The sequence below is a fragment of the Psammomys obesus genome, unplaced genomic scaffold, assembly GCF_907164565.1.
Source record: "Psammomys obesus unplaced genomic scaffold, mPsaObe1.curated_primary_1811, whole genome shotgun sequence".
NCBI classification, from domain to species: domain Eukaryota; kingdom Metazoa; phylum Chordata; class Mammalia; order Rodentia; family Muridae; genus Psammomys; species Psammomys obesus.
The window spans coordinates 5,852,657-5,877,857 of NW_026585644.1; the positions used below are offsets into that span (position 1 = coordinate 5,852,657).

The 25,201-nt window shown below is 39.3% G+C and overlaps 1 protein-coding gene across 2 annotated transcripts in view; it reads right to left on the bottom strand.

Annotated features, from left to right (window-relative positions):
• Window positions 1-25,201, bottom strand: part of Dgkb (diacylglycerol kinase beta) — a 629,339-nt gene that overhangs the window by 38,914 nt on the left and 565,224 nt on the right. For both annotated transcript variants that reach the window (XM_055624239.1, XM_055624229.1), the window contains one exon: window positions 1,052-1,172. In XM_055624239.1, coding sequence (XP_055480214.1) covers window positions 1,052-1,172 — 121 coding nt within the window. The remainder of the gene's footprint in view (window positions 1-1,051; window positions 1,173-25,201) is intronic.

Sequence of the window (25,201 nt, forward strand, 5' to 3'; positions counted from 1 at the left end):
GTCACCATCACCACACCAACCACCACCATCACCACCTCCACCACCACCATCACTACCATCACCATCACCACCTCCACCACCACCACCACCAATACCACCATCAGCATATCAGCACCACCATGACCACCACCACTTTGCACTACAAACCTTACAAAAACATGTTATGTGTGGAAGACTTTCTAGGATGAACACATTCGTGAAATAATACTTATTGGGTCTGCACTACAATTTGTGGTTTCATTTTTTGATCAAAATACATTCTATGTTTTCTACCAGGTGAAGTATTGTAAGAAATCAATCTTTGGAAAGTTTATAAATATATATTTATTATTTAGGTTTACAAGAATAATGCTGCACTTTAGTCCATGAGAAAATGTAACTTAATAGCACATCATTAGTTTATTCTTTGAATAATTTGTCCAGTAAATACTTTGGTGCTTCAGTAATTTGGTTGTTGATGAACACAGTGATAGATTAAATCTGCACGTTAGTTGGTGCATCCATATATTATGATTTGAACTTGAAATATCTTCCATAGACTGATATGTTAAAGATAAGGTCTCTACCTGCTAGACCTACTTTACAAGTTTCTAGACCCCTCAATAGGTGGACTCTTGTTGGAAAAAGTTGACCACTGAAAGTAGGTACTTGAGAGTATGTTGTCTCGAACCTTTCCCCTCTGTTTCCTGGCTTCAAGATCCAGTCACCTACTCTGCCACAACTTTGCCACAAAGTGGGCTGACACAGCACAATTCTGAGCAAATTAAACCATTGCTCCTTTAAGATGCTTTCTCCTCATTTGTTTGGTCACAGTTACAAAAATGTAACCAAACATCATGGTAGGAAATAGGAGATTAGATTCTGTAGGACCTGGTAAGAAGTAGCTGCTAAGGCTGTAAAATACGTTAATTTCCATCATTTTGAAATACATGTTTTAATATGTAATCAGTTGAAACAAAAAAAAATATTACTATCAGATATGTACATCCTTTTCGCTAGTTTGGGGTTAAGCTATGTCAAAGCACACTGTCAACTGTAGAGAAAGAATTACCTGATCACCACACAGGAGCACTGAGCCAGCCGCCGGCCTGCACTTTTTAGTCCCGTGTATATTTGGCCCATTTCCATTGCTCCTTCCAGGCCAACAACCTCCAGCAGCTGGTCACTCAGATCTGAAAGAAAGTGGACACTGGTCAGGCACAGTGAGTGTGCGTGTTCACAGTAATGACATTGCATGTTATGGAGGCAGCAAAAGCCACTTTAGAAAATGTTTGGCTTGAAAAAATGCTGTGCTTCTGTACGTCATAATTTAACTAGCTTCCAGGGCTCTATGGAACACTATCCTGTCAGCTTGTTCTAAAACAACTGGGAAGAACAAATTCAGAGCCAAATAATACCGAAAGAAACATACTGGTAGCTTTTTACATCAACAAAGTCAATGTTATTTTACACGTATACATGGAAGAGCTATGCAGCCCACATCACACATTTGGCAGCAAATACACATTTCATCACTACAAATAAAGCATACAGATCTGTTGTCAGATGTGATTTTGTTAAATTACTCAACGAAGAGAGCCTGGAGATCATGGAGTTGAAGCTTCTTAGTTCCTAGGTTATGAAGATTGAGTCTTATTTCATCAGGGGCTTGTGCACAGGATAACTGTGTAGAAGTTCAAGAAAGGATAGAAGTTCTTGGAAACATTTCCTGAGTTTAAGGACTATACACTTCGCCACAATGACATTTAAGAACAGATAGATGATTGGCACATCACAAACATCATCTTATTATTAACAGGGACTCCAGGAAAAGACTGGTGCTATTTGGTGTGGCCTGCTAAATGTCTATTAAGCCCATGTCACATGACAAACATCACAGATCTCCATCCTGAACCAAGTTAAAGAAGCTGAAAATTAGAATTTCAGTTTTTAAGTATTCACATACTAAGGACATGATAAACACAAAGCTGAGCTCACTCACTTTGAAGCGTAAGCAATGTACAGTGGTTGTATGCACAGCAGATGCTTGGAAAACAGAGGTACTTTTTGCATTCATTATACTTTGTAAGCTACAAACTCTTTTCAAAGCTTTGTCCTCATTGAGAAAACAGACAGCACCCTCCAACATGCTGACCTTCAGGGGAACCTACCCTTACCCCCATGCTTTGGGAGAGAACACAGAGTGCTGAGAGCCTGATAGGATACAGAAACCATAGTGACCACACATGGTCCTTTTCTTTTGTGATGCTCTTTGCTTTGCCTTTTCCACGTCTTCCTTTTTCTTTCTTCCTTTCTTCTTTTTTCTTTCTTTTTTCTTCTTTCTTTCTTTCTTTCTTTCTTTCTTTCTTTCTTTCTTTCTTTCTTTCTTTTCTTCTCTATTTCATTCTTTCTCTTTTCCTTTTAGAGACAGGGTCACCATGTGTGGCTATGACTGGCCTTGGACTTTATATTCAGACCAAGTTGGCCTGGTAAACAAATGTTTGCTTTCCTGGTATTAAAGGCACATGCCACCACACCCTGTGTGTATTCTTTTGTAATGTTCTTGGTGGTTTTTTTTTTTTTCTAGTTGTAAATGAATAATTTAATACTGCTTTAGCACCAAGAGGAAGTCTGGAGGAGGTGGCTCACTGGTAGCTGTGGGAAGCCACAGCAATCACATGAGATAAACGTGTGGCAGCTCTGTAAAGCCAACATTGAACTTGGGGAGAAGTAAATGTGTTTGTGTGGGACCCGTCTTGTACAGGGAGCTTCCACTCATTACGAAGGAATGTGATAGGTCAGAGTTCTGCATTGTTAGAGGTTCATGTTCAATGGGATTCAGCTATAATAACAGCGTTTCGACCCCCCCCCCAACTTCATTAGGCTCATATTCATTAGAAAACATAACACAGCACTTAGAACAGAATGTGTGGCCAAACCAATGTATTTTAATCTGAAGGATAAAGGAATATTATTTTTAAAACTTTGTGCTCTAATTGTAGCAGAAAGTCCCAAATAAAAACAACCACTCAGCTACAAAAACCCGTGGTGCCGAGCTCTGCCTGGGGCTTGAAACCCTACAGCATACATCTTGCTGCTTTCACCCTATTTAGACTTGCTTCTCAGGAGCTTATTCTCTGTTTTTAGCTTAAATTTCTGTTGCCAGAACAGATGGACGAGGAATAGAAACATATTCTTTCAGCTGTAGCCGGTACTCGAATGTGCTTGGCTCTATAGTCTGGGTGTTAGTGTTCACATTTCTTAGGTATATGTCAACCAGAAAGTGGCATCATAGCAGGTGCTGAGGGCCCAGATGTGTTCAAGGTAATAGTTAGAAAGTGCGTAACACTGAAGGAACCTGCTTTACGGGTGGTGAGTTTGTGCTGCTCAGTTCCTAATCAGGTGAGGTTTTATGCAGTTTTTTTTTTTTTTCTTCTGATGATCTGAGACTGGGAACTATTCTACAAGTGAAACAGTTTCTCACAACAGAGTTGATCTGTGAGCCCTAACTTTTCTATGAATCACAGCAATTTGTCTGCACCCACGCCATATTGCTACTGTCTGCCACCCTCCTGCTGATTTTTATCTTTAATTCGTTTTCCTCTCCAGGAAAAAAATACCCTGCAAATCAATTCTACTCTTAGTAATCAGTAAAGAAAATATATCTAATGAATTCAGAGGACGTAAGCTTTCAAACTTTCATGCCCTTGCATGAAAAGAGTTCTCTAGGAATGGCAGAATATTGAGGAACACAAACAGAGGTAAATAAACATCATATTCTTAAATTAGGTATTAGGAGGCAAGAAAAGGAAAAGCAAAAATAAAACCCTAGAAGCTCAATAGTGGGCCTACAAATTGTTCAGTCTATGGACCTTCATAAGAATATTTGTCCTCCTCTATTTAAGAGAAATGTTAACTCTTTTGGATCACAGAGGCTTTTGTTTTAGCTGCTGCTATAGATATAAAATGACATCAGTGGCCTGAAAGAGGAAACATCTGGGCACGCATCTCAATGGTCCATATCCATGTGGCACCCAGCTGTTTCAAACCATGGCGTCTCACCACATTCAGGCACTGTGAGGCTTGCCATGATTCATCATTAAATACAGATTTATCACAAAACAGCAATGCATCCAATTTCAATCAAAAGAATTAGGACAGCTTAGTATGTTCCTTTGTGCTCTGTCACTAAATTCTTGTTCACTTTTCTGAGTGTGAAAGAAATCAACTCACACCTAGGAGGGTGAAATTTTGAGCAGACTTAGAAATCCGGGTGAATCACTCATTCCTGATGAAAACTGTTGAGCACCAAGTGGTCCCAAGAGCTGATAAGATGGCTCAGGGAGTACAGGCTCTTGTTGTCAAGCTTGGCCAGGCTTGATGATCTGAGCTAGGAACCCTGAATCCACATGGGAGTGGGGAAAGTAGACTAGCGCAAATTGTTCTCTGAGCTCTACATGTAAGCTGTGACACACACACACACACACACACACACACACACACACACACTCGCACACAACGAATAAACAAATAAAAAATATCCTGACATAGGGTGCGTTTCCTTCTCCCGAGGAAGACCCTTCTTTAAAAACAAAAAACAAAAAACAAAAACAAATAAACAAATAAATCTTTGCTATGAACAACACTTAAGAAATAGGAAAGAGTAGTCTGCTCAACATTAACCATAGAAAATTCGGCATAATTCATTAGAATAGCAAAGGGGATTTATATCCTTTTTGGTTGGTTAGTTGTTTCTATGGTTCAGGGGACATTTCCCACAGCTTAACTTGGTGTAAGCATGCTCTAGCCACAGTCTAGTCCCTTTGACTTTTCAAGTCCTTTCCTGAATATTGTTAATGCTGTACTGTTTCATTACATAGAAAACCAGGGGTATGAGAATAAAATCTGAGTGTCAGAAACACAGATGCATCAGTGAGCACAAGAGCAGTGGAGCTAATAAGTGGGTACTATTTATTCATAGTCTTTCCATCTTGACAGTCAGGCCTTGATAATCTGTCTCATTATGTAATTGTTTCAGGCTGCCATATGTGAGGGAACAGAAGAAGATGCACTGCAAACACAGGCTGAATGTGGGTTGTAGCATTTCATAGAATGATGTGTCCTGAAGGAAGGGGAAGGGACACAGAGCAGAGCAGGAAAATCCTCCTTGTGTGTGCCATGCAGGAGCATGCTGCTTGCTCACTGTGGGAGATGAAGGGTTAGCTAGCAGGTGCATTTTATCCTAACAGTAAGCTCCTAATTGCATCACCACCTATCCAGTCTATATTTTGGCCTTTGACCATCAGTGGTGTTCTGTCTTCTGCACATATGTAGATTATGTGCTTTCTAGTGATGTTTACCTAGCTTAAAGCATGCCTGAGTAAGCTATTGTTTTTATTTATTTATTTTTGCTGGCAATTAACCTGGCAGCGAATAGCCTTAATGCATGTTAGGCCAAGCACACATCTAAGAGAGCTTCAATCTAATTTCTCTAACAAACTTTTAAAAGTGAAAGGTACAAGAAATGCATCCACAAATCAGAATACTTCAAATACTCCTTCTCAGTAGTAACATCCAGCATCCACTGGCTTTTAAGGTGCATGTTTGGATTTTTTTTCCTGCCACTTTTTAGAAGGAGGGGGAGACAGAAAGACCTGGAGGGGAATGGAGCTCCACAAGGAGAGCAACAGAACCAAAAAAATTGGGCACAGGGGCCTTTTCTGAGACTGATACTCCAACCAAGGACCATTCATGGAGATAACCTAGAACCCTGCACAGATGTAGCCATGGCAGCTCAATGTCCAAGTGGGTTCCCTAGTAATAGGAACAGGGACTTTCTCTGACATGAACTCAGTGGCTGGCTTTTTGATCAACTCCCTCTGATTGTTGAGCAGCCTTACCAGGCCACAGAGGAAGACAATGCAGCCAGTCCTGATGAGACCTGATAGGCTAGGGACAGATGGAAGGGGAGGAGGACCTCCTCTATCAGTGGACTGAGAGGGGGGGCATGGGAGGAGAAGAGGGGGGTAAAGTAGGCTTGGGAGGGGCTGAGGGAGGGGGCTACAGCTGGGATACAAAATGAATAAGCTGTAATTAATTTAAAAAAACGGGCTGGAATGATTTTAAATAACTTATTATCATGAGGCCTGTATTTCAGTATTTATAAACAGAGTGGCAGTTGTATAATATCTTGATGACCATACTGTGTTGTAGAGGACCTTATTTTCTTGTTTGCATCAAACTTCTTTTTTTCTTCTTTCTTTTTGAGAAGAGGGAGGAAGAGCAGTACTGGAAAGAGGTGAGGGACGGGGCTACAGTCAAGATACAAAGCAGAGGACTTTTAATCCAGCAACATAGTCGATTTGGCAAGGGATCAGAATCCAAAGACTTTCTTGGTCTATGTGATCTGGCTGTAATACAGACATACCCTTCGTACATATCTTTAATCTTCAACCTTGCAAGTAAGGTCACCTTGTAGAAGGAAGCAGCCATATTTTGAAAGTGATGACTAATTGAGAGGCAGACAAAGTGAGGAATCTGAGAAATATTTGACAGAGTAGAATATGCCCAACTCTCAGGAGCACAGAGAGGAAAGAGAAGGGACTTAAGAGAGAGCAGCACAGAGGGAGAGGTGGCAGTTTTACTGGGACAGTTTTCCAGACACAGGTTGAAGAGAGAACAAGCTAGATATAGGTGAAGACAGAATGAGCCAGAGAAGGAGCCAGAAGATTAGAACAGATTGCTAGTTAGTGTGAGTCCAAGCAGAAAAATTCAGAGGCCAAGAGAGAAGCCAGTCTGAGTCTACTTGGAGAGGAGTTTTCAGCCAGAACAGCTGAGTTGAAGCAGCCAACCATAGTTCAGAAAGAGCAAGAAAGGATGAGCTTATTCAGCAGTAACTCTTGGAAGTTGAAAACATTCTAGGCCTAGATTAGATTGTATAAAGGCTGAAAGCTTCCAGGACTAGGCCTAGGTTAGCAGACAGAGGTAGTAAGCCTACGAGACAACAATTGCATCAGGCAAATAAAAGTTCTATTTACACTGTTTGACTGTATATCATCAACAATTGACTGAAAGAATGGAAGAATTAACATATACATTGGATACTTGCTATTAACAGACTCTCTGCTAAAGGCTTTGTAGGCATTTTCCTAGTTAAAACTCTCCAAGTTTGAGGTTGACACTATTCTTCTCATTTGACTGATGGCAAACATAGAACATGTGTTTAAGTCTTCACATATGATTTTAAAATGTGGTTTTTCAGTGAAGCCTGGTTGGTTCCAATTTGTTTTATTTTTATTTAAATTTATTATTTTAAATTTATTTCATTTGCATCTCGGTTGTAGCCCCTCCCTCACCTCATCCCAGTCCTTCTTCCTCTTCCCCTATTCTCTTCCCGTAGTCCTTCGAAAGGGGAGCCCTCCTCCCTTCCACCCGATTTGTACGGACTTACCAACAGTAAGAACTGATGGATAAAAATAAAGAAGCAGATACACGCAAGAGGAGCAGACGGCTGGAAACAATCAAACTAAGGGCAGAAATCAATCAATTAGAAACAAATAAAACTATCCAAAGAATCAATGAAACAAAAAGCTGGTTCTTTGAGAAAATCAACAAGATAGACAAATCCTTAGCCAAACTAACTAAAAAGCAGAGAGAAACTATCCAAATCAGCAAAATCAGAAAGGAAAATGGGGACATAACTACAGACACTGAGGAAATCCAAACGATTATTAGGTCATACTACAAAAACCTATATGCCACAAAATTTGAAAATCTAAATGAAATGGATAACTTTCTTGACAGATTCCATCTACCAAAATTAAGTCAAGATCAGGTAGAAAGACTGAATAGCCCTATATCTCCCAAGGAAATTGAAGCAGTCATTAACAGTCTCCCCTCCAAAAAAAGCCCTGGACCAGATGGCTTCAGCGCAGAATTCTACAAGACCTTCAAAGAAGTACTAACACCAATTCTCCTCAAACTATTCCACAAAATAGAAATAGAAGGAACACTACCAAACTCATTCTATGAAGCCATAGTCACCTTGATACCTAAACCACACAAAGATCCGACAAAAAGAGAGAACTTCAGATCTATCTCCCTTATGAACATTGATGCAAAAATACTCAATAAAATACTTGCAAACCGAATCCAAGAACACATCAAAGATATCATCCACCATGACCAAGTAGGCTTCATCCCAGGAATGCAAGGGTGGTTCAACATACGGAAATCCATCAATGTAATCCACCACATAAACAAAATGAAGGAGAAAAACCACATGATCATCTCCTTAGATGCTGAAAAAGCATTTGACAAAGTCCAACACCCATTTATGTTTAAAGTCTTGGAGAGATCAGGGATACAAGGCACATACCTAAAGATAGTAAAGGCAATATACAGCAAGCCTATAGCCAACATCAAACTCAATGGAGAGAAACTTAAATCAATCCCACTGAAATCAGGGACAAGACAAGGCTGCCCACTCTCTCTGTATCTCTTCAACATAGTACTTGAAGTCCTAGCCAGAGCAATAAGACAACTAAAAGAGATCAAGGGGATACAAATCGGAAAGGAAGAGGTCAAAGTGTCACTATTTGCAGATGATATGATAGTATACATGAGCAACCCCAAAGATTCAACCAGAGAACTTCTTCAGCTGATAAACACCTTCAGCAAAGTGGCAGGATACAAAATCAACTCAAAAAAATCAGAAGCCCTATTGTATACCAAAGACAAAAAGGCTGAGAAAGAAATTAGGGAAACAACACCCTTCACAATAGCCACTAATAACATAAAGTACCTTGGTGTGACTCTAACCAAGCAAGTGAAAGACCTGTTTGAGAAAAACTTCAAGTCTTTGAAGAAAGAAATTGAAGAAGATCTCAGAAGATGGAAAGATCTCCGTGCTCATGGATTGGTAGGATTAACATTGTGAAAATGGCCGTCCTGCCAAAAGCAATCTACAGATTCAATGAAATTCCCATCAAAATACCAACTCAATTCTTTACAGACCTTGAAAAAAAGATTCTCAGCTTCATATGGAGAAACAAAAAACCCAGAATCTCCAAAATAATCCTGTACAACAACAGATCATCTGGAGGTCTCTCCATTCCCGATCTCAAGCTGTACAGGGCAACAGTAATAAAAACTGCATGGTATTGGTATAGAAACAGAAAGGAGGATCAATGGAACCGCATAGAAGACCCAGAAATAAACCCACACACCTATGAATACTCAATATTTGACAAAGAAGCCAAATCCATTCAATGGAAAAAAGACAGCATCTTCAACAAATGGTGCTGGACTAACTAGATGTCTACATGCAGAAAAATGAAAATAGATCCATATTTATCACCCTGCACAAAACTAAAGTCCAAGTGGATCAAGGACCTCAACATAAAACCAGATACTCTAAATCAGTTGGAAAAAAAAAATTGGGAAGAGCCTAGAACTCATTGGCACAGGAGACAACTTCCTGAACAGAACACCAACAGCACAGGCTCTAAGAGCAACAATCAATAAATGGGACCTCATGAAACTGAAAAGCTTCTGTAAAGCAAAGGACACCATCATCAAAACAAAATGACTGCCTACAGATTGGGAAAGAATCTTCACCAACCCTTTATCTGACAGAGGGCTAATATCCAGTATATATAAAGAACTAAAGAAGCTAAAAAGCAACAAATCAAGTAATCCAATTATAAAATGGGGAACAGAGCTAAACAGAGAACTCTCTGTAGAGGAATATTGAATGGCAGACAAACACTTAAAGAAATGCTCAACCTCATTAGCCATTAGGGAAATGCAAATCAAAACGACCCTGAGATTTCACCTTACACCCATCAGAATGGCCAAGATGAAAAACTCAAGTGATAGCACATGCTGGAGAGGTTGTGGAGAAAAGGGAACCCTCCTCCATTGCTGGTGGGAATGTAAACTGGTTCAACCACTTTTGAAGTCAATCTGGCACTTTCTCAGACAACTAGGAGTAGTGCTACCTCAAGACCCAGCTATACCACTCCTAGGTATATACCCAAAATTTGCTCAAGTACACAACAAGGACATTTGTTCAACCATGTTCGTAGCAGCTTTATTTGTAATAGCCAGAACTTGGAAACAACCCAGATGTCCATCAGCGGAGGAATGGATACAGAAATTGTGGTATTTTTACACAATGGAATACTACTCAGCAATCAAAAAGGAGGAAATCATGAAATTTGCAGGCAAGTGGTGGGAACTAGAAAAGATCATTCTGAGTGAAGTATCCCAGAAGGAGAAAGACAAACTTGGTATATACTAGCTTATATAGACCTACAAGATATGATAAACATAATGAAATCTACACACCTAAAGAAGATAATCAAGAAAGTGGACACAGGTGAAGGTGATTAATCCTCATTTAGAAAGACAAATGGGATGTGTATTGAACGTATGACAGGAGTCTACCACAAAAGGCATCTGAAAGACTCTACCTAGTAGTGTTTCAAAGCAGACACTAAGACTCATAACCAAACCCTCGGCAGAGTGCAGGGAATCATATGAAAGAAGGGAAGTTAGTCTGATATGGAAAGGATAGGAGCTCTACAAGGACCAAATATATCCGGGCACAGGGTCTTTTCTGAGACTGACACTCAACCAAGGACCATCTATGGATATAACCTAGAACTTCTGCTCGGATGTGGCCCGTGGTAGCTCAGTAGCCAAGTAGTTTTCCAAAGTAAGGGGAACACGGACTATTTCTAACAGGATCTCAAGGGCAGGCTGTTTGACCCCCTCCCCCCCCCAGGGGAGGAGCAGTCTGTTAGGCCACAGAGGAGGACTTTGCAGCCAGCCCTGAAGATACCTGATAAAACAGAGTCAGATGAGAGGGGAGGAGGTCCTCCCCTATCAGTGGACTTGGAAAGGGGCAGGGAGGAGACCAGGGAGGGAGTGTGGGGTTGGGGAGGGAATGAGGGAGCAGGATACAGCTGGGACACAGAGTTAACAAAATGTAACTAAAAAGAAAAATAAAATTAAAAAAAATAAAAAATTAAAATTAAAATTAAAAAAAAAACAGGGATTTTACAAATAAAGCTGTTGGGCAGAGTGCAGGGAGTCTATGGAAGAAGTGCAGCTAGAAGGACATTAAGGGGTTAGGAACTCCACAAGGAGATCAACAAAGCCAAAAAATCTGGGCCCCAGGACTGGGGGGAGGTCCAGCAGAGACTGATGCATCAACCAAGAACCATGAATAAAGAGCACCTAGATATCCTGCTCAGGTGTAGCCCATAGGCAGCTCTGTCTCCATATGGGTTTCCCTAGTAAAAGGAAAAAAGATGTCTCTGACATGAACTTGACTGCTCTTTAATCACTTTCCCATGGTGGGGCAACCTTGTCAGTCCACAGAGAAATAGGATCCAGGCAGTCCTGATGAAACTTTATAGTCTGTGGTCAGATAGTAGAGGAGGAGAACTCCCCATTTCAGTGGAATAGGGGAGGAGGATGGGAGGATGATGGAGGGAGGGTGGAATGGGGAGGAGATAAGGGAGGGGGCTACAATAGGGATATAAAGTAAACAAATTGTAAAAAAATAAATAAAAATAATAAAAGATATAAACAAAAAAAATAAAGAAAGCTACAAAATCTCAAAGTCATTCTATTAAAAATTCCAGTCATTTTAGGTATCATTACTACAATATAACACTCAAAATTTTTACAAAGAAGACTGTGCCGAGTCACATGTGTTCCGTCACAGAGACGGAAGCTCTGAAGAACCTCCGTCCCAAAGCTGAGATTTCCCTAACCTTTTGAGAGCATTTCTAGCCAAAAAGGTGTTTTTTTTTTTTTTTTTTTTTTTTTTTTTTAATCTAAGAAAGACGCATTTGTTCTGTCTACTACCCGCAGCCATCAGGGACGCCCTGGGGGATGGTGCAAGGGTGCAGGGCAAAGAGAGGTGTGTGGCCCGCGGGTCCAGCCCCACCAAAACAGCACTCAGAAAGCAAAATAAACACACAGGGTTTTGTTGTTGTTGTTGTTGTTGTTTGTTTTTAAAGTAATGAAAGTCAAGGCTTCATCTATGGAAAAAAAAATCTAAGAAAGCGAAGATTCTGATAAGTCTACTTCCTAAAAAATCTAAAAAGTGTGCGAATAGTTAACGTCCATGTGCGCATATACAGATACACACAAAGGGTCGTCACACGCCTGTCTTTGAAAATGGCAGCGAAGAATGTATTTGACTGTCTTATTTAGATGCACCTGGTTTTCTGAAAACAGCTAGTCAGAGGCGACGACCCTACAATCCCGATCCTTCCTGCAGACGTCTAAACTGAGCAGACACCACTGTGCTGTAATTGTGGACAACCGCCCCACTGTGAGCAGAGCGGCTCGGAGCCTGTGAAGCGCTTGGTTCTAGCTCCCTGGAAAAGTGATCTTCAGCCCGGCACACTCAGTCCAGGAAAGCGTTTCATTCACAAGCCCCACAGAGAACGGGTTTAAAGACTCCCACAGTCATTCACTCATTCACGGGCTTCGAGCCGCCGTGGGCAGCATCAGGAAATGGAAGCTCGGTGTGTGTGAGCAGCGGAGACTGGTGAATGGCCATGGCTGCTTCTGCGCCCTTGACTGCGCTTGCTCTCTCCGAGCTTTGTGGAGGGACTGAAGGCTCTCACTTGTTTTCTGTGTGAATGAGCCATTAGAGTGTGGGAATGTTTTCACAGCACATTGCCTCCCCTGCCCTCTTCTATAAACCAAGCTACTTCATGTGTCTCCTCCTATTAGTACCATTGCTGAACAAAGCAAGTGCTCGTGAATGAAGGCTGATGTCAGCAGATTCTGAATAGCTTTTGGAGGGGCATCTGCACCCTAACACTGAGGCCAGTGAAGGAGCAGAGTCAGCAGGAACATCACCAACTCTTACTTTGCAAACACAACAAAAACTAAAACAAAACAAAAAAAAAAACCCACAAAACAAACAAACAAATAAAATAAAATAAAATAAAATCTTAACCTAGTGGGGATTCAGAGCCAGGGGCACTTACACCTAACTGTCTGGGTTTTTGTAATACTCTTTCGAAGAATGATGAATATCAGTTATTTTCTTAATAAGTAGATCATAAAGAGATACTTCTGCTTTCCTTCATGTTAGTGTCATGTGTGTGTGTGTTGCATGTATGTATATATACAAAATCTTAAAAGCATGGTTCTGTTGAACTTATAAACTCAATGATGAGAATTCAAATAAAGACAAAATATGATGATGAAAAATAATGATTTATACTGAGCATTTCCATGTATATCAGAGCTGTTTGGATATTCAGTCTGCACTGCTTACATATAAATATTGCATATTCTAGTAAGAGTCTGAAAGTCTTGAATACAGCTAGGGTTTTTGTGCATAAAAGCATTGTTGTTCAGAAGTAAATCTTCCTCTCCTGGCAGTTTGTCTTCACAGGAAGGGCTACATGGCTACACAGAATCAAATTCCAACAATTCTTGTTTAAAACCTTTAGGTGTCAATAAAATGTAGGCTTATATCCTAAAGTCTCTTGTTCTGTCAGAGATCCTTTGAAAGCTTGCTTATTTTAAGGCTCTGTGCACTAAGAATAGAATGTAAAACAATGGATTGTGTATGTGTTTATGTGTAAAGAATTTTGCTTTAATGAAAGACTGAATCTCTCTCCTCATCACCTCAGATGAGAAGTGTTGTCTGTTTTCTCAAACACTGAATACCCTTCCTAGAAGCATCACCTTGCTATCCAAAGAGGAGCAGGTCTTGACTCATCAGTGCCTTTAGGAAAGAATTATTCCAGCCAGGGATGACTCTGCTGAATTTGTCTTATTTGTTTGAAAGCTTACAACAGATTGCTGACAGATGGACCATCCTATCTAATGGAATGCTTATTAACAAGTAAGGATAGCCTTGTGGATACCTGGGCCCTTCTGTTTTGTAGCTAGCTTTACCTATGCTTTCCCATGCTGAAAGGTAATTTTATTTCATGACCTTATGTCTACAGAGAAAGAATTGTACTATTGTCCTGGATTACCAAATTGAATTAATGTTGACACAAGTAGTTCTATTTGAATGGGATTTTAAATTAATTTCATTTGTAAGTACTTAAAAGAAATACAATGTCCTTTGCCTTGTCAATTCCAGAGCAGGCAGAGAAAGTCATCGCAGACAGATATCACTTAGGAGAGAGCACTTGCCACCTATCAGGTGGATGCTCACTGTCCAGTGGTCTCATGACCTTCCATTACTCATGTACTGCCAGTTTCCAAAGAGCTCAAGTCTTAAAAGGCAAGGGAAAGTTAAGCACTTCTATGCAGACATATTGAGGGAGTAGGCAAGCCCTTATATCTCACAAAGCAACTCATTTTAGCAGTGGTTCAGTCAGTACGGATATGATTCCATGGTTTAGAAAGGTCCAGAATTCTGCTGACATAGTGATGTGAAAAGCAGACTAAGCCACTGGAAGTGCCTCTCCTCCTGCCCTCCAGCAGTGGGGATGGTACGATAGGTTCCAGAACAAACTTTCAGATTCTTAACACTAAGAAACAAACTACTTTAACTTCCCTTTTAAGGAGTTGTTTTGGGGGATGGATGAAGCCCTTTTCTGACTACAGACTTTACGCATGCATTTCAATTTTCTTCTGTCTACTCATACAAGACATAAAACTTAAAAAAATAGTTCAAAATGCCATTGCATTGATAACCTTAGTACAAAGAAAAATGATTCTTTGTGGTTGTATTCTTATAGATGTTATTTGTTTAAAAGGGCTTCACTGTATTGGTCTTGTAGCCCTTCATACAATAGGACAAAAGCAGTTCTATGAAAGAAGACTAAACTTGGACAAACCGTTAGATGAAAGAAAAAAAAAACCAAAGTTCCTCTCTGTTTTTATCAAATTTGATTGCTGCAGCTGTTCCCAGCTTCTGTATTTTAAAAATAGCCTTATTCAGTGCCTTGTTGGCTAAAGGCCAGAGTGCCATTAGAACATGCTGTACGGAAAACCTCTATTCAGTTAGAGATACAGAAATATATTTAAGATCAGTGGGGGTCATCTGCACCAAACACTTGTAAAGGAAAATAGAATTTTAATGTGTTTGCACTGATCGCCACTTTTACTAGCTAGTTTAAAGGCCCTGTGAAAGCCTCCCTATTATTCTTTTATTTTTCTCTCTCTCTCAGGTAAAACTACAGAGTAAGTATTGACTTTATTGGAAAAATATTATTACAATGGTCTGTTTCTCAAATAGTGACTGTACAACTTAAATATACATTTTAAAGAATACCTACCAACAACAGCTTTGGATTTACACTTATAGACATCGATCCAACAAGGTGGAAATTTCTGAGCAGATGTTTAAATGGGTCACAGAATCTCCCTCATGGATACAGCCAACTGAGGTCACCACATCTGAAATAGACCTAGTCTGCCCCAAATCCAAATGAGTCTTTTGGACTGATAAATTCATAACATTAGGCTCAAATGTGTGGATATTGGTTCAAAGAAATGGATTATCCAGTGGCATTTTAGAGTTGACCTCCATATCTCTTCAGATTTTTCCCTTTTTCTCAACAAAGAATTGAAGTCAGTTTTTGAGGCTAAACAGATTCACACAAGAGTGATAATTTGAGTTTTCACTAAAGGGAATTTTTTCTGCATGGAATATAACTTTTGAATTCAGGGAACAGGGGTAATAAAGAAGAATTAGAAAGCAGAAGTTGGCCCAGAGGATAGGAACTTTCATTAGGAAACTATACACCAATAGTCAAGGTGAAAACATCTGAGAATTTACCTTTCTTGAAGTTAATGTCTGAAGTTTGTAGGGTACAGTAGACATCTCTTGAGGTAAGTAAAGATCTGAGACTTTATTACCCACAGTAATAACAGTAGGCAGAATGTAGATATTTATTGCAGTTCCACAACTTCAAATTTACACAAGGAAACTGAGACCTGAAGACCCCTTCACATACATACAGAAGACTCTGTTATTGAAGACAGAACTTTGGTTTGAACAAACTTCATTTTTTTTTTTTTTTTGAAACAGAATTATAGCATCCTCCATCCTTTCTAGTCCTCCAACCTCCCCAAACCCTGGCTGCATTTCAAATTCAAATCTTCTTTTTTAAACTTATTATTAATAATAATGAATCAATTCATGAATGCATGCTGAGTTTGTTTAGTAAGTTTGCTTATATGTATATGCATTTGGAGCTAAATACTTGATGTTAGATAACCAATTAGGGGCCTTTTCCCTGGCAAACACAAATTTCTCCTTTTCTCAGCAATCATTAATTGTCTGTAGCTGTTCATTTAGTGGTCAAGTCCATGAGATTTCCCCATCCATTGGCATGTGAATTGGTATTGCCGTTGTTCAGGTCATTTAGGCAAACCCTATTGTTAAGATTTCATGGCTTCCCTGTCCTTTACAGGAGACAAGCTCTCACAGAAGACTTTCTGGTCCTCAAGGTATTATAATGTTTCTGTTCCTTCTTGCAAGATGTTTTCTGAGTCTTAGATGTAGCAGTGGTACATGTATCAGTTGGGTCTGGACACCTTGTGAGATCAACAGTTCTTTGTTCCTTTACCAGCTGTTGCTTTCAGTAATATTCTCTGTCTTCTGCACAGAGAAGCTTCTTTGATGAGGAATGAGAACTAAGTTTCTGTGTGAGTGTAAGAATACGTATTTAGAGTGGAGTGCAGTAAGGGGCTGTTCTGGTTGAGTAAAGCAGCAGGAGTATGTTCCCCTCTAAGAATCATGGCCTAAATGAACACCTGTCACTGGTTAGGTTTTTAGCACTAGACAGTGTTGCCATCCTGTTGAGTGGATATCAAGTCCAATTAGACAGCTGCTAGTTACTGCCAGGACATGAGTGTCATACTGAAGTAGGTGTAGCTGATCATACATTGTTGTGGTTCAGAAGTATTGCAACTGCACAGGACTCTTGGCTGTTTTCCTGCCTTGGCATCTTGCAGTAGCCCCTCTGGTGCTTTTTAAATCAAGTCCTCAGGGTGATGTTTTTCTTTTTTGTGTGTGTGTGTGTGGGGGGGGGATCAGATATAACTCAGTCCTCTGAGGAGTATGTCAGAAGTGTTTGGTGTCTTTAACAATAGAGATTTACCTTTCATTTCTGTGAGACAGCCAAGGGCATTGTTTTGGGGATCCCTTTTCCTAGAGGGTCTCCTGAAGAAGCAGCAGCTGGCCTGATGCTTGGTATGTAGACCAAATTGGCCTCAAACTTATAGTAGTCCTCGGCCTAAGCTTCCTGAATGTTGGGAGTTTAGGTGTGTGCCATCATGTTAACTTGAATATTCATAATCCAACCCTATCTGACTTTTTCCTAAGTATAAACATTGTTAAAATTGTAGCCATCATCAATACTTTTCTGGTCAAGGGTTGGTATTGAAAAAAGGAAGGTACAAAAGTATTTTAGATTTTCAAGGGCACTGGTCAATGAGAACAGATACTAAGTGTTGTCAGTTATAATGTATCAGAGTCATTAAATACTGACACTTTAGTTCCTAGAAGGTCACAGGGAGGGATAACTCAAACTTTGAAGGCCACATCCAGTTGTATTGAAATGTTTATTCAGTTTAACATTTGATGTTGCTATACTGAGTACCAGATTCAAGTGGAAGATATATCAAACAGTAACATGTTCGATTTTAACTTCAAACTTCTGCTTCAGCTACAAAGCACATCATTTAATATTTCTGAGATAAGCTACCCATTCCCTAAAAGAGAAACGGTACTTGCTTTACCTTATGATTAACTCTCTTGTTTCTATCAATCCCACAGTAATTTTGTTGCTTATTCTCTTTCTTCATCCCCTAGACTAAATATACTTTATGCCTAAGTGATGCAATTATGAATTCTGTGAATGCTACACTTTTGGTGGATCAACATTTCCTTGAGATTGTCTTGAAAAATATTGGAAGTAAACTAATTAAGTGTGTGTGTGTGTGTGTGTGTGTGTGTGTGTCAGATGAAATTCATGTGACTGCATATATTGAAGTGGTGGTGGCATGCAGAATGAAGAGAGGAAAAGAACAACAAAAATGTCTAAACTAAGAAATCCCTTGGGTTAGATAAATGTGAAATGCAATTAGGCTGGATGCTCCTGAGAGATCTGGAGTATGGGCATTCCTGCCATTAAGTCAAACAGGGGGTAGATTAAGTAGGCCAACCCTCTGCAGGGGGCAAGGGACAGCACTGGGCTCACTGTGAGCGAGGATCAGAAAGAAGAGCGAGACTGGTATTATTGTTAAAGGAATGGGGACAGAGAGATGGCCCTCTAGGTAGGTTCTAGGTATAAGGGAGAATTTCACAGGCCAGTGCACTCTATTATTAAGAAGAACAAGGTTGCTTAAAGCAGTATGGGTAGTGCATCAGTGTAGTGAAATTCTGCATTAGGCTGCTGTTTCACGACAACTTACAGTAGTAGTATTGAAAAAGGGCATAATCTCTTAGCTCTCTAAATAACTGTGTTGCAAGAAACAGCAATAAGCAATACCCCCCCCCCCAAATAACAAGTATCACCACTCATACCCACACACAAACAAAGAAATATATTAAAATTACACACTACCTAGGTCAGTACTCCTCTAGGCCTTGTTCAGATTGTTAAACACAAATGCTTTAGCCTGCTACTCACTGCTCCCCTCCACACTACCTGCAAACTGAGACCCAGTTTTACGAAACTACTAATTTTCACTTTTCTCTGTTGTTTCCTCTTGATGTTAAATTTGTCAAAAACTTTATTTTTTTCTGAGTTATTTCATGTTTATTTTGTTATATTATTTATATTATTTTGCAATTCTACTCAAAATTTCTTCATTCACCTACCGATTTATTTCATCCAGCAAACTACATTGCACACTGGTACATACAATATACCAAAATATGGATGTGCGTGAAGCATAGCAATATAGAATACTGTTATAATGAATGGAGGCTGCATAACTCCACAAACAGGAGGTTCTGAGAAAAGTCATGGACATGAGTAGCATAGAGAAAGGCCAGAATTGTAATCAGTCATAAAAGACCATCTTTCTGCCTAGAGCTTGGAAATGTTGGTTTAGTTTGTGTGGGTGCATTTAGGTATTGTCCCAGGTGATGAAATGATCATAAATGAAGGTGGTATGTGCCTGTTTTTAACCCAGGTCCTGAGTACTGGAGCCATGCCATAGATCTTTATTTATCAGATTCCTGCTTCACAGTATAGGTTAACGCATGAGGGAATGAAAGGTGTTAGACTTTTAGAAGATTTAGAGGACTGTTGAAAGAAAGAAGAGGTAATAGTTGGAGGCAGAGAGGGTTGGCCACATCTAAGCAGGAGTTCAAGCTTCTAGCACTTGAGACAGGGGCTTCAGACCTCTTCTGGGAATGTGAAACAGTATTCCAGACAAAGTCTTAGAATTTACAGAGAGGAGCATTGGAAACAAAGTTAAGATTATAGATGGCTAGACACCAGGGTTATTGTTCTTTCTAGAAGTCAGAACAATTAAAAGTAGCAGTGAAGGAGAAAAAATGCACTAAAGTGTAGCAAGGACCTGCCTCTGAAGTGTCAGTCAGTTGTTGGGGACACAAACCCAACTCAACTGATGAAAAGGCCAAGACTTTTTCATGTTAAATATAAACATTTACATTTTGATGTATTAATGGAGACTGGGCTCCAGCACTCCGGTTGTGGTTTCCTGTAATTAATTGTCTGTTGTAAAGAAAAAACAAAACAAAACTTTTTTTTTTTTTTTTTTTTGAGAGTTGAGGACTAGACCTACCTGTGGGTATAAGAACAAATATTTAAAATGCAGTTGGGAAATTTGCTGTTTTTGTAATACTGAACTTATAGATGCTCCAAGACCTGTACCTAAGGCTCAGGGATCACTGGAGAAGAAGGAGCAGAAAGATTTTGAGAGCCAGAGGCACAGAGAGCATGCTTGGGAAATATGTCTTTTAGACATGCCAGAGTACCACACCCATGGAGTCTCACCAACATGACTGCTTAAACATGATCTGAACAAGATACACTCACAGACTTGGTAACATTGATGGGGGAGAAGTCTGTAGATGTCAACCCTAGGCAAAGAACTAAGTAATTCTGAGAGCAGGAGAAATAGTTTTCCCCAGGGAATCCAATTGTATTCAATATCCAATTGTCAGCCTTGAAAACATACACATACAGGTAATAGTATACAGACTGAGAATGTTGTTTTATGTGCTTATGAATATAACAGAAAAATTAAATGATATAAATATAAAACAACAATGTAAAACAACATTTAAGGAAAAGGAGACCATGAATTTGAAAGAGAGCAAGGGCGAGGTGTATGTGGGAAGGTTTGGGGAAAGGAAAGGGAAGAAAAAGGATGTAATTATATTACAATCTCAAACGAGTTTTAAAATAAAACAAGTGAAGAATTATTTTAAGAATATGAATTAATATTGGAAATAAATTTACAGGTTTGTTTGTTTGTTCTTCTCGTTCGACTACATGGGTCAAAGGAATCAATCCAATTCCTGTTCTCAAGGTTGCTGGCCATCACCTTTTCCAGTACCCTGAACTATCTTGGCAGCCCATGGATTGAAATTTTGGAAGAGTATTTAGAGTGATGAAGATGATAGTATTTTCCTGGACTGGCTATTTAATAACAGAAATTTGTTTTTACCACTGGAGGATAAGAAACCCGGCATCATAATGCCAACCAATGTCAGGTGAGAGTCTGCTGTCTCTGTTCACTGTGCTCGCACAGGTAGTAGAATTGAGAAGGAAGGTCTTTAATGCCATTTAAATAAGGACACTAATCCCAGGGATGACAGCATTGCCATCCAGACCCAATCACCTCCCAAAGCCTTGACTTTCCATACCATTGCCTTTGTGGTTAATGTAACAACAAAGGAAATGGATGAAGCAAAGACACCTAATTCCTCTCAAGTGGATTGGCAGTCAGAAGCAGGGTGTTCAGTCAGAGAAGCCCTGAGGTAATCCTCAGGAAGGATAACCAGGAATTCAAACTATGCTGCACCACGAACAAAAATGAAGATTGTTGCAGGGACACAGCTGACAACTTCACTGACAGGAGGTGGGGATTGCTGAAGAGAGTTGAAGACACCCAGGTTCAGTTCCAGCATTCATACCGCCAACCACAGCAGGAAAAGCTGCAGGAAGAGTACCTGATAACCGTATTTTCAGATGTGCTGATGATTGGGGGCTTTGCTGAACATCCATGTACAACTCTCTATGCAGAAGGGTGCTCAGAGAAGAAACATCTGTAGATGCCAACATTATTTTCAAATTAATTTGAAATGTTTCTGGGTGAGAATCATCCATTTGTGTTTAGATTCTCAAATACACAATCTGGAACAGAAGAGACTATCAACCTACATGTGCCGATTTAATAATACGGTACTGAATTAAGTATGCTTACACTTTTTTTTTTTTTGATTGTCTTTTACAGTATTCCTAAAAGAAAGATCCATCTTCACATTTCCTTTACAATAAATACTGCTGGGGAATGGCTCAGGATCAGAGAAAACATCTTGAAGAGACAAATACAAAACTCTAACCAAAAGGATTTGATTATAGGTAATCATATATGCGTTCTTTTTTGGGTTAATTTTTTTTAAATTTAGGTTCTTGTTTTGTTTAGCTATGCTATTTTTTTGTTTTGTTTTACATGGTCGTATGTAGCCTAGACTGGCTTCAAACTTCTTATGTACCAGAGGCTGGTTGAATTCCCAGTCATCTTACCCCAAAATTCCAAATGCACAAGACCAAAGCACTGAGACAATCTCTTGTGTAAGGTTTTCTTAAATTTGTCTAGCTCTGCCCAGTTTTTCATATTTTCATATTTAATATGAACACACAATATTTATGACTTATGTGTAAGCTGTTGGTGCTTTTAACTGTTTTTTTTTAACCTGTAACTAAAAACATTCCTGTCTGATTGAGGTTCACATACGGATTAAAATCAGAGAAGGTAAAATCTTTGTGACAATTTGACTCAAAGTCTAGGGTCCCGATGCTGATAGCTCAAGGTTACAGACAGACAGATGCTCTGAGTAACTGTCATTAATTAATAATATTTTTCCAAGGCACTTTTAAACAGTAAGGATACCATCTTGTCCCAGTCTATCCCCTGTTCCTTGGTCTTTACTAACATTTCTCACCTTTATTATGACACAAGAACACTGACCATTTTTAAAACTGAAGTAAATTTGGCACATTCTTGAGCATCCTTTGAGTAGCAAAAATGCTCCAGATTAACTCTGAAGTAACATAGAAAAAGTGTTAAATACTAATCTTCTAAATGATTTATGTTTTAAATTATTTAAAATAATTGTTTAAACTAATGCATTTTAAGATTAAAATTCCTCTTTTGGGAGGAGATTTAGGTATCTATTTGTCAATATAAGATGTTAATCACACGGCCACATTGTTGGCTCCCAGCAGTGGGCTGTGGAGTTTTGACTTCTATTAAATGATGACTTATTTTTTTCCAGATAAGTCACCAGCAAGAGGCACTTATTACACATGTTTTTCAGCATATGTTGCAAGTTTATTTTAATGCTGAAGAGGCACATTATGATCAAAGCAGAATTCTGCCCAATTTAAACTGTTCCAAGCTATTTTCATACATTCACTCATGTATTACTGTAAGATTTACATTAAAATGAACGCTTGTCTACAATTAAGCGATTCAGTCAACATTTAAAAAAAGGTGCAAATGTGTGCAACGTGAAAAAAAAAAAGTCAACAGATGTGCGAATCATCTCTACTTGAAGGCCAGTACTAAAAAGAACAGTATATATGTATATATATATTTTTTCTAACATTTATTCTTTCTGTCCTCGAAAGGTTTTCTACACTTGAATTAAAGGACACACACACACTCACTAAGTCACACAACTTTTTCTTATAATAATTGGATTAACCAATAATAAATTGGGTTGAGTAATAAATAATAAACTATGAGGTCAACAGTGGTTATAGAGGTAAATATATCTTTATATATCTTCTTATTCTGATATTTTTCTATTTTCATAATAAATAAATTCCAAAGTAGTAATGAGAAACAATGACCTTTGAGAACATTTAGAGATTCATGTATAATCATAATTTTTACCACAAAACCATTAAATAAGAGTCAGAAATGTTGTAGTAAAACAAAGAAAAGCTTCTAGTTAGAGGTCAATTAGCCTGTACTTGTCTGTGCCTGGTTTTGTCCTGCGTGGTTCTAGGAGTTCATTCATACTCTAATCTAAATGAACCTCATCAAACATCATGTAAGGAATCCTACATTATCTTTTGCAAGGGGATACTGGGAAACACCAGAAGACTGTGAGACAGGTGCAGGTACTTCACATGACATCATTGGAATCAAAGTATCACATGAGGCAAGTGTTGGTTACTGTGAAGGGCTGTCTAGTCCTTGTCCACTTCTGCAGGTGAGAGGCAAAGACTCTGACGCTGATTGGTGGTCTGTAATATCGAGTTACCCTGAAGCTTCTCTGCAGATAGCGTCAGTAAGGAAGTGGGTGTTGGGTGCTGACCTGATCCAGTTCTCCCCAGTGAACTGCAGGATATTTGTTTGTTTGTCCTGTTAGCTTCCTCATGCTGTGTATTTGAAAACATACATGGCTGGGGATGGTATTGACTGATGGAATGTGACTGGGGAAAATAAATGGCTAGAATAGTAATCAAACTTACACATGGGAGCTTCCATACTGAGGGCCATTTATCCATATATCCACATTTGACTTGGATGTGACTCAAACCTGAACATTTTGGATTAGTTACGGTTCTTCTACAGTGTTCTCCGAATAGTCTTGATGACCTGTACTTTCTGACCTTGTCTCTGTGGAGAGTATCAACTGGGCACTCTGATCACATCACCAGCCACTGCGATTTAGTACGTTAGAGGAAATCAGTTCCCCTCACACATTTTAAGATGGGGAAAAGGGGGCCATTGAGAAAATAGGAGTTTTATGAGTTGTTGAGTGGTTCCAATGGCCTAAACAGTCTCATAACATTTTTCTTTGGCACTTTTCCCACAGGAACTTAGTGGTTCACATACTTAGGTGACTGATTAAGAATTAATTTTGTAAATTTCTAGAATGTTACAAAATATACAAGACCGAGACTGTCACAATAGAGCAACAATTATTCTCCACCAAGAAAAGGATGCTAAAAACAGGGTCATGGTTACGGGAGAGGAACATATATGCTCGTGCGAATCAGTTCAAGGAGGAAAGCAAGCACTTCTCTGCAGATCGCTTTCCTCTTTGCTTCTGAAAATCAGTTTCTACAAGTTTGTTACTCTGAAGGAATGTCATTTTCAACTTGGAAAAGTTTGTGTGTGTTCACTTATCTCTGACAATGTTTAGAAAGTGGCAGAAATGTGTTTTTATCTTGCTAATCAGTTCAGTTTGCTCTCCAGGTCTCCTTACTTCACATTGGCAATATGGAATTGTTTGACTCATGCTGTATTATAAACTTTTAAGTGGTCACTAACATCAAAAAACAAAACAAAACACATAAGTCAATTCTAGACTGAGGAGATGGCCCAGTGGGTTAGACTTCTCACCCAAGTGTGAGAGACATGGATGCTATGGTGAGCCTGTCTCTAACACCAGTGCTTGTGAGGCAAGACACTAGATTTCCAGATCAACGCAGCTGGCTAATCTGGCCATCTGGTCATCTGGATCCAAATGTGACACCTTGCCTCCAAATATAAGGTTATCAACACTGATCTCTGACCATCACATGCAATGTGAAACCACACACACACACACACACACACACACACACACACACACACACCAGAAACTTTTTCGAAAGTTTGGAGTTCCTGACAGTTTTGAACACAACTTCTGCTTCCACAAAACAGCTTGCCTTTTGGCATGGTATGCTGTTGCTCAGGCTCCCACCTGAGTTAAGAAGCTTTGATTGTGCAAAAAGGTCCAATGCCAGAATGTGAGATTTGAAAGCATCTCATTAAATCTAAGAATGTCTGAACACAGAGACCAGCCAAGGGGTGGATGTTGTCTTAGATAGGTTGATGAAAGAGAACCTGCAGACTAAGAACATTCCTGATAGAGCTCATCATCTGGCTGATTTAACAGGGCACCAAGTAAAATAAAAGTTGTATGTGAGTTAACATGTCTATTCTTTGAGAAGCTGGAATTACTGGTGTGTGTGTGTGTGTGTGTGTGTGTGTGTGTGTGTGTGTGTGT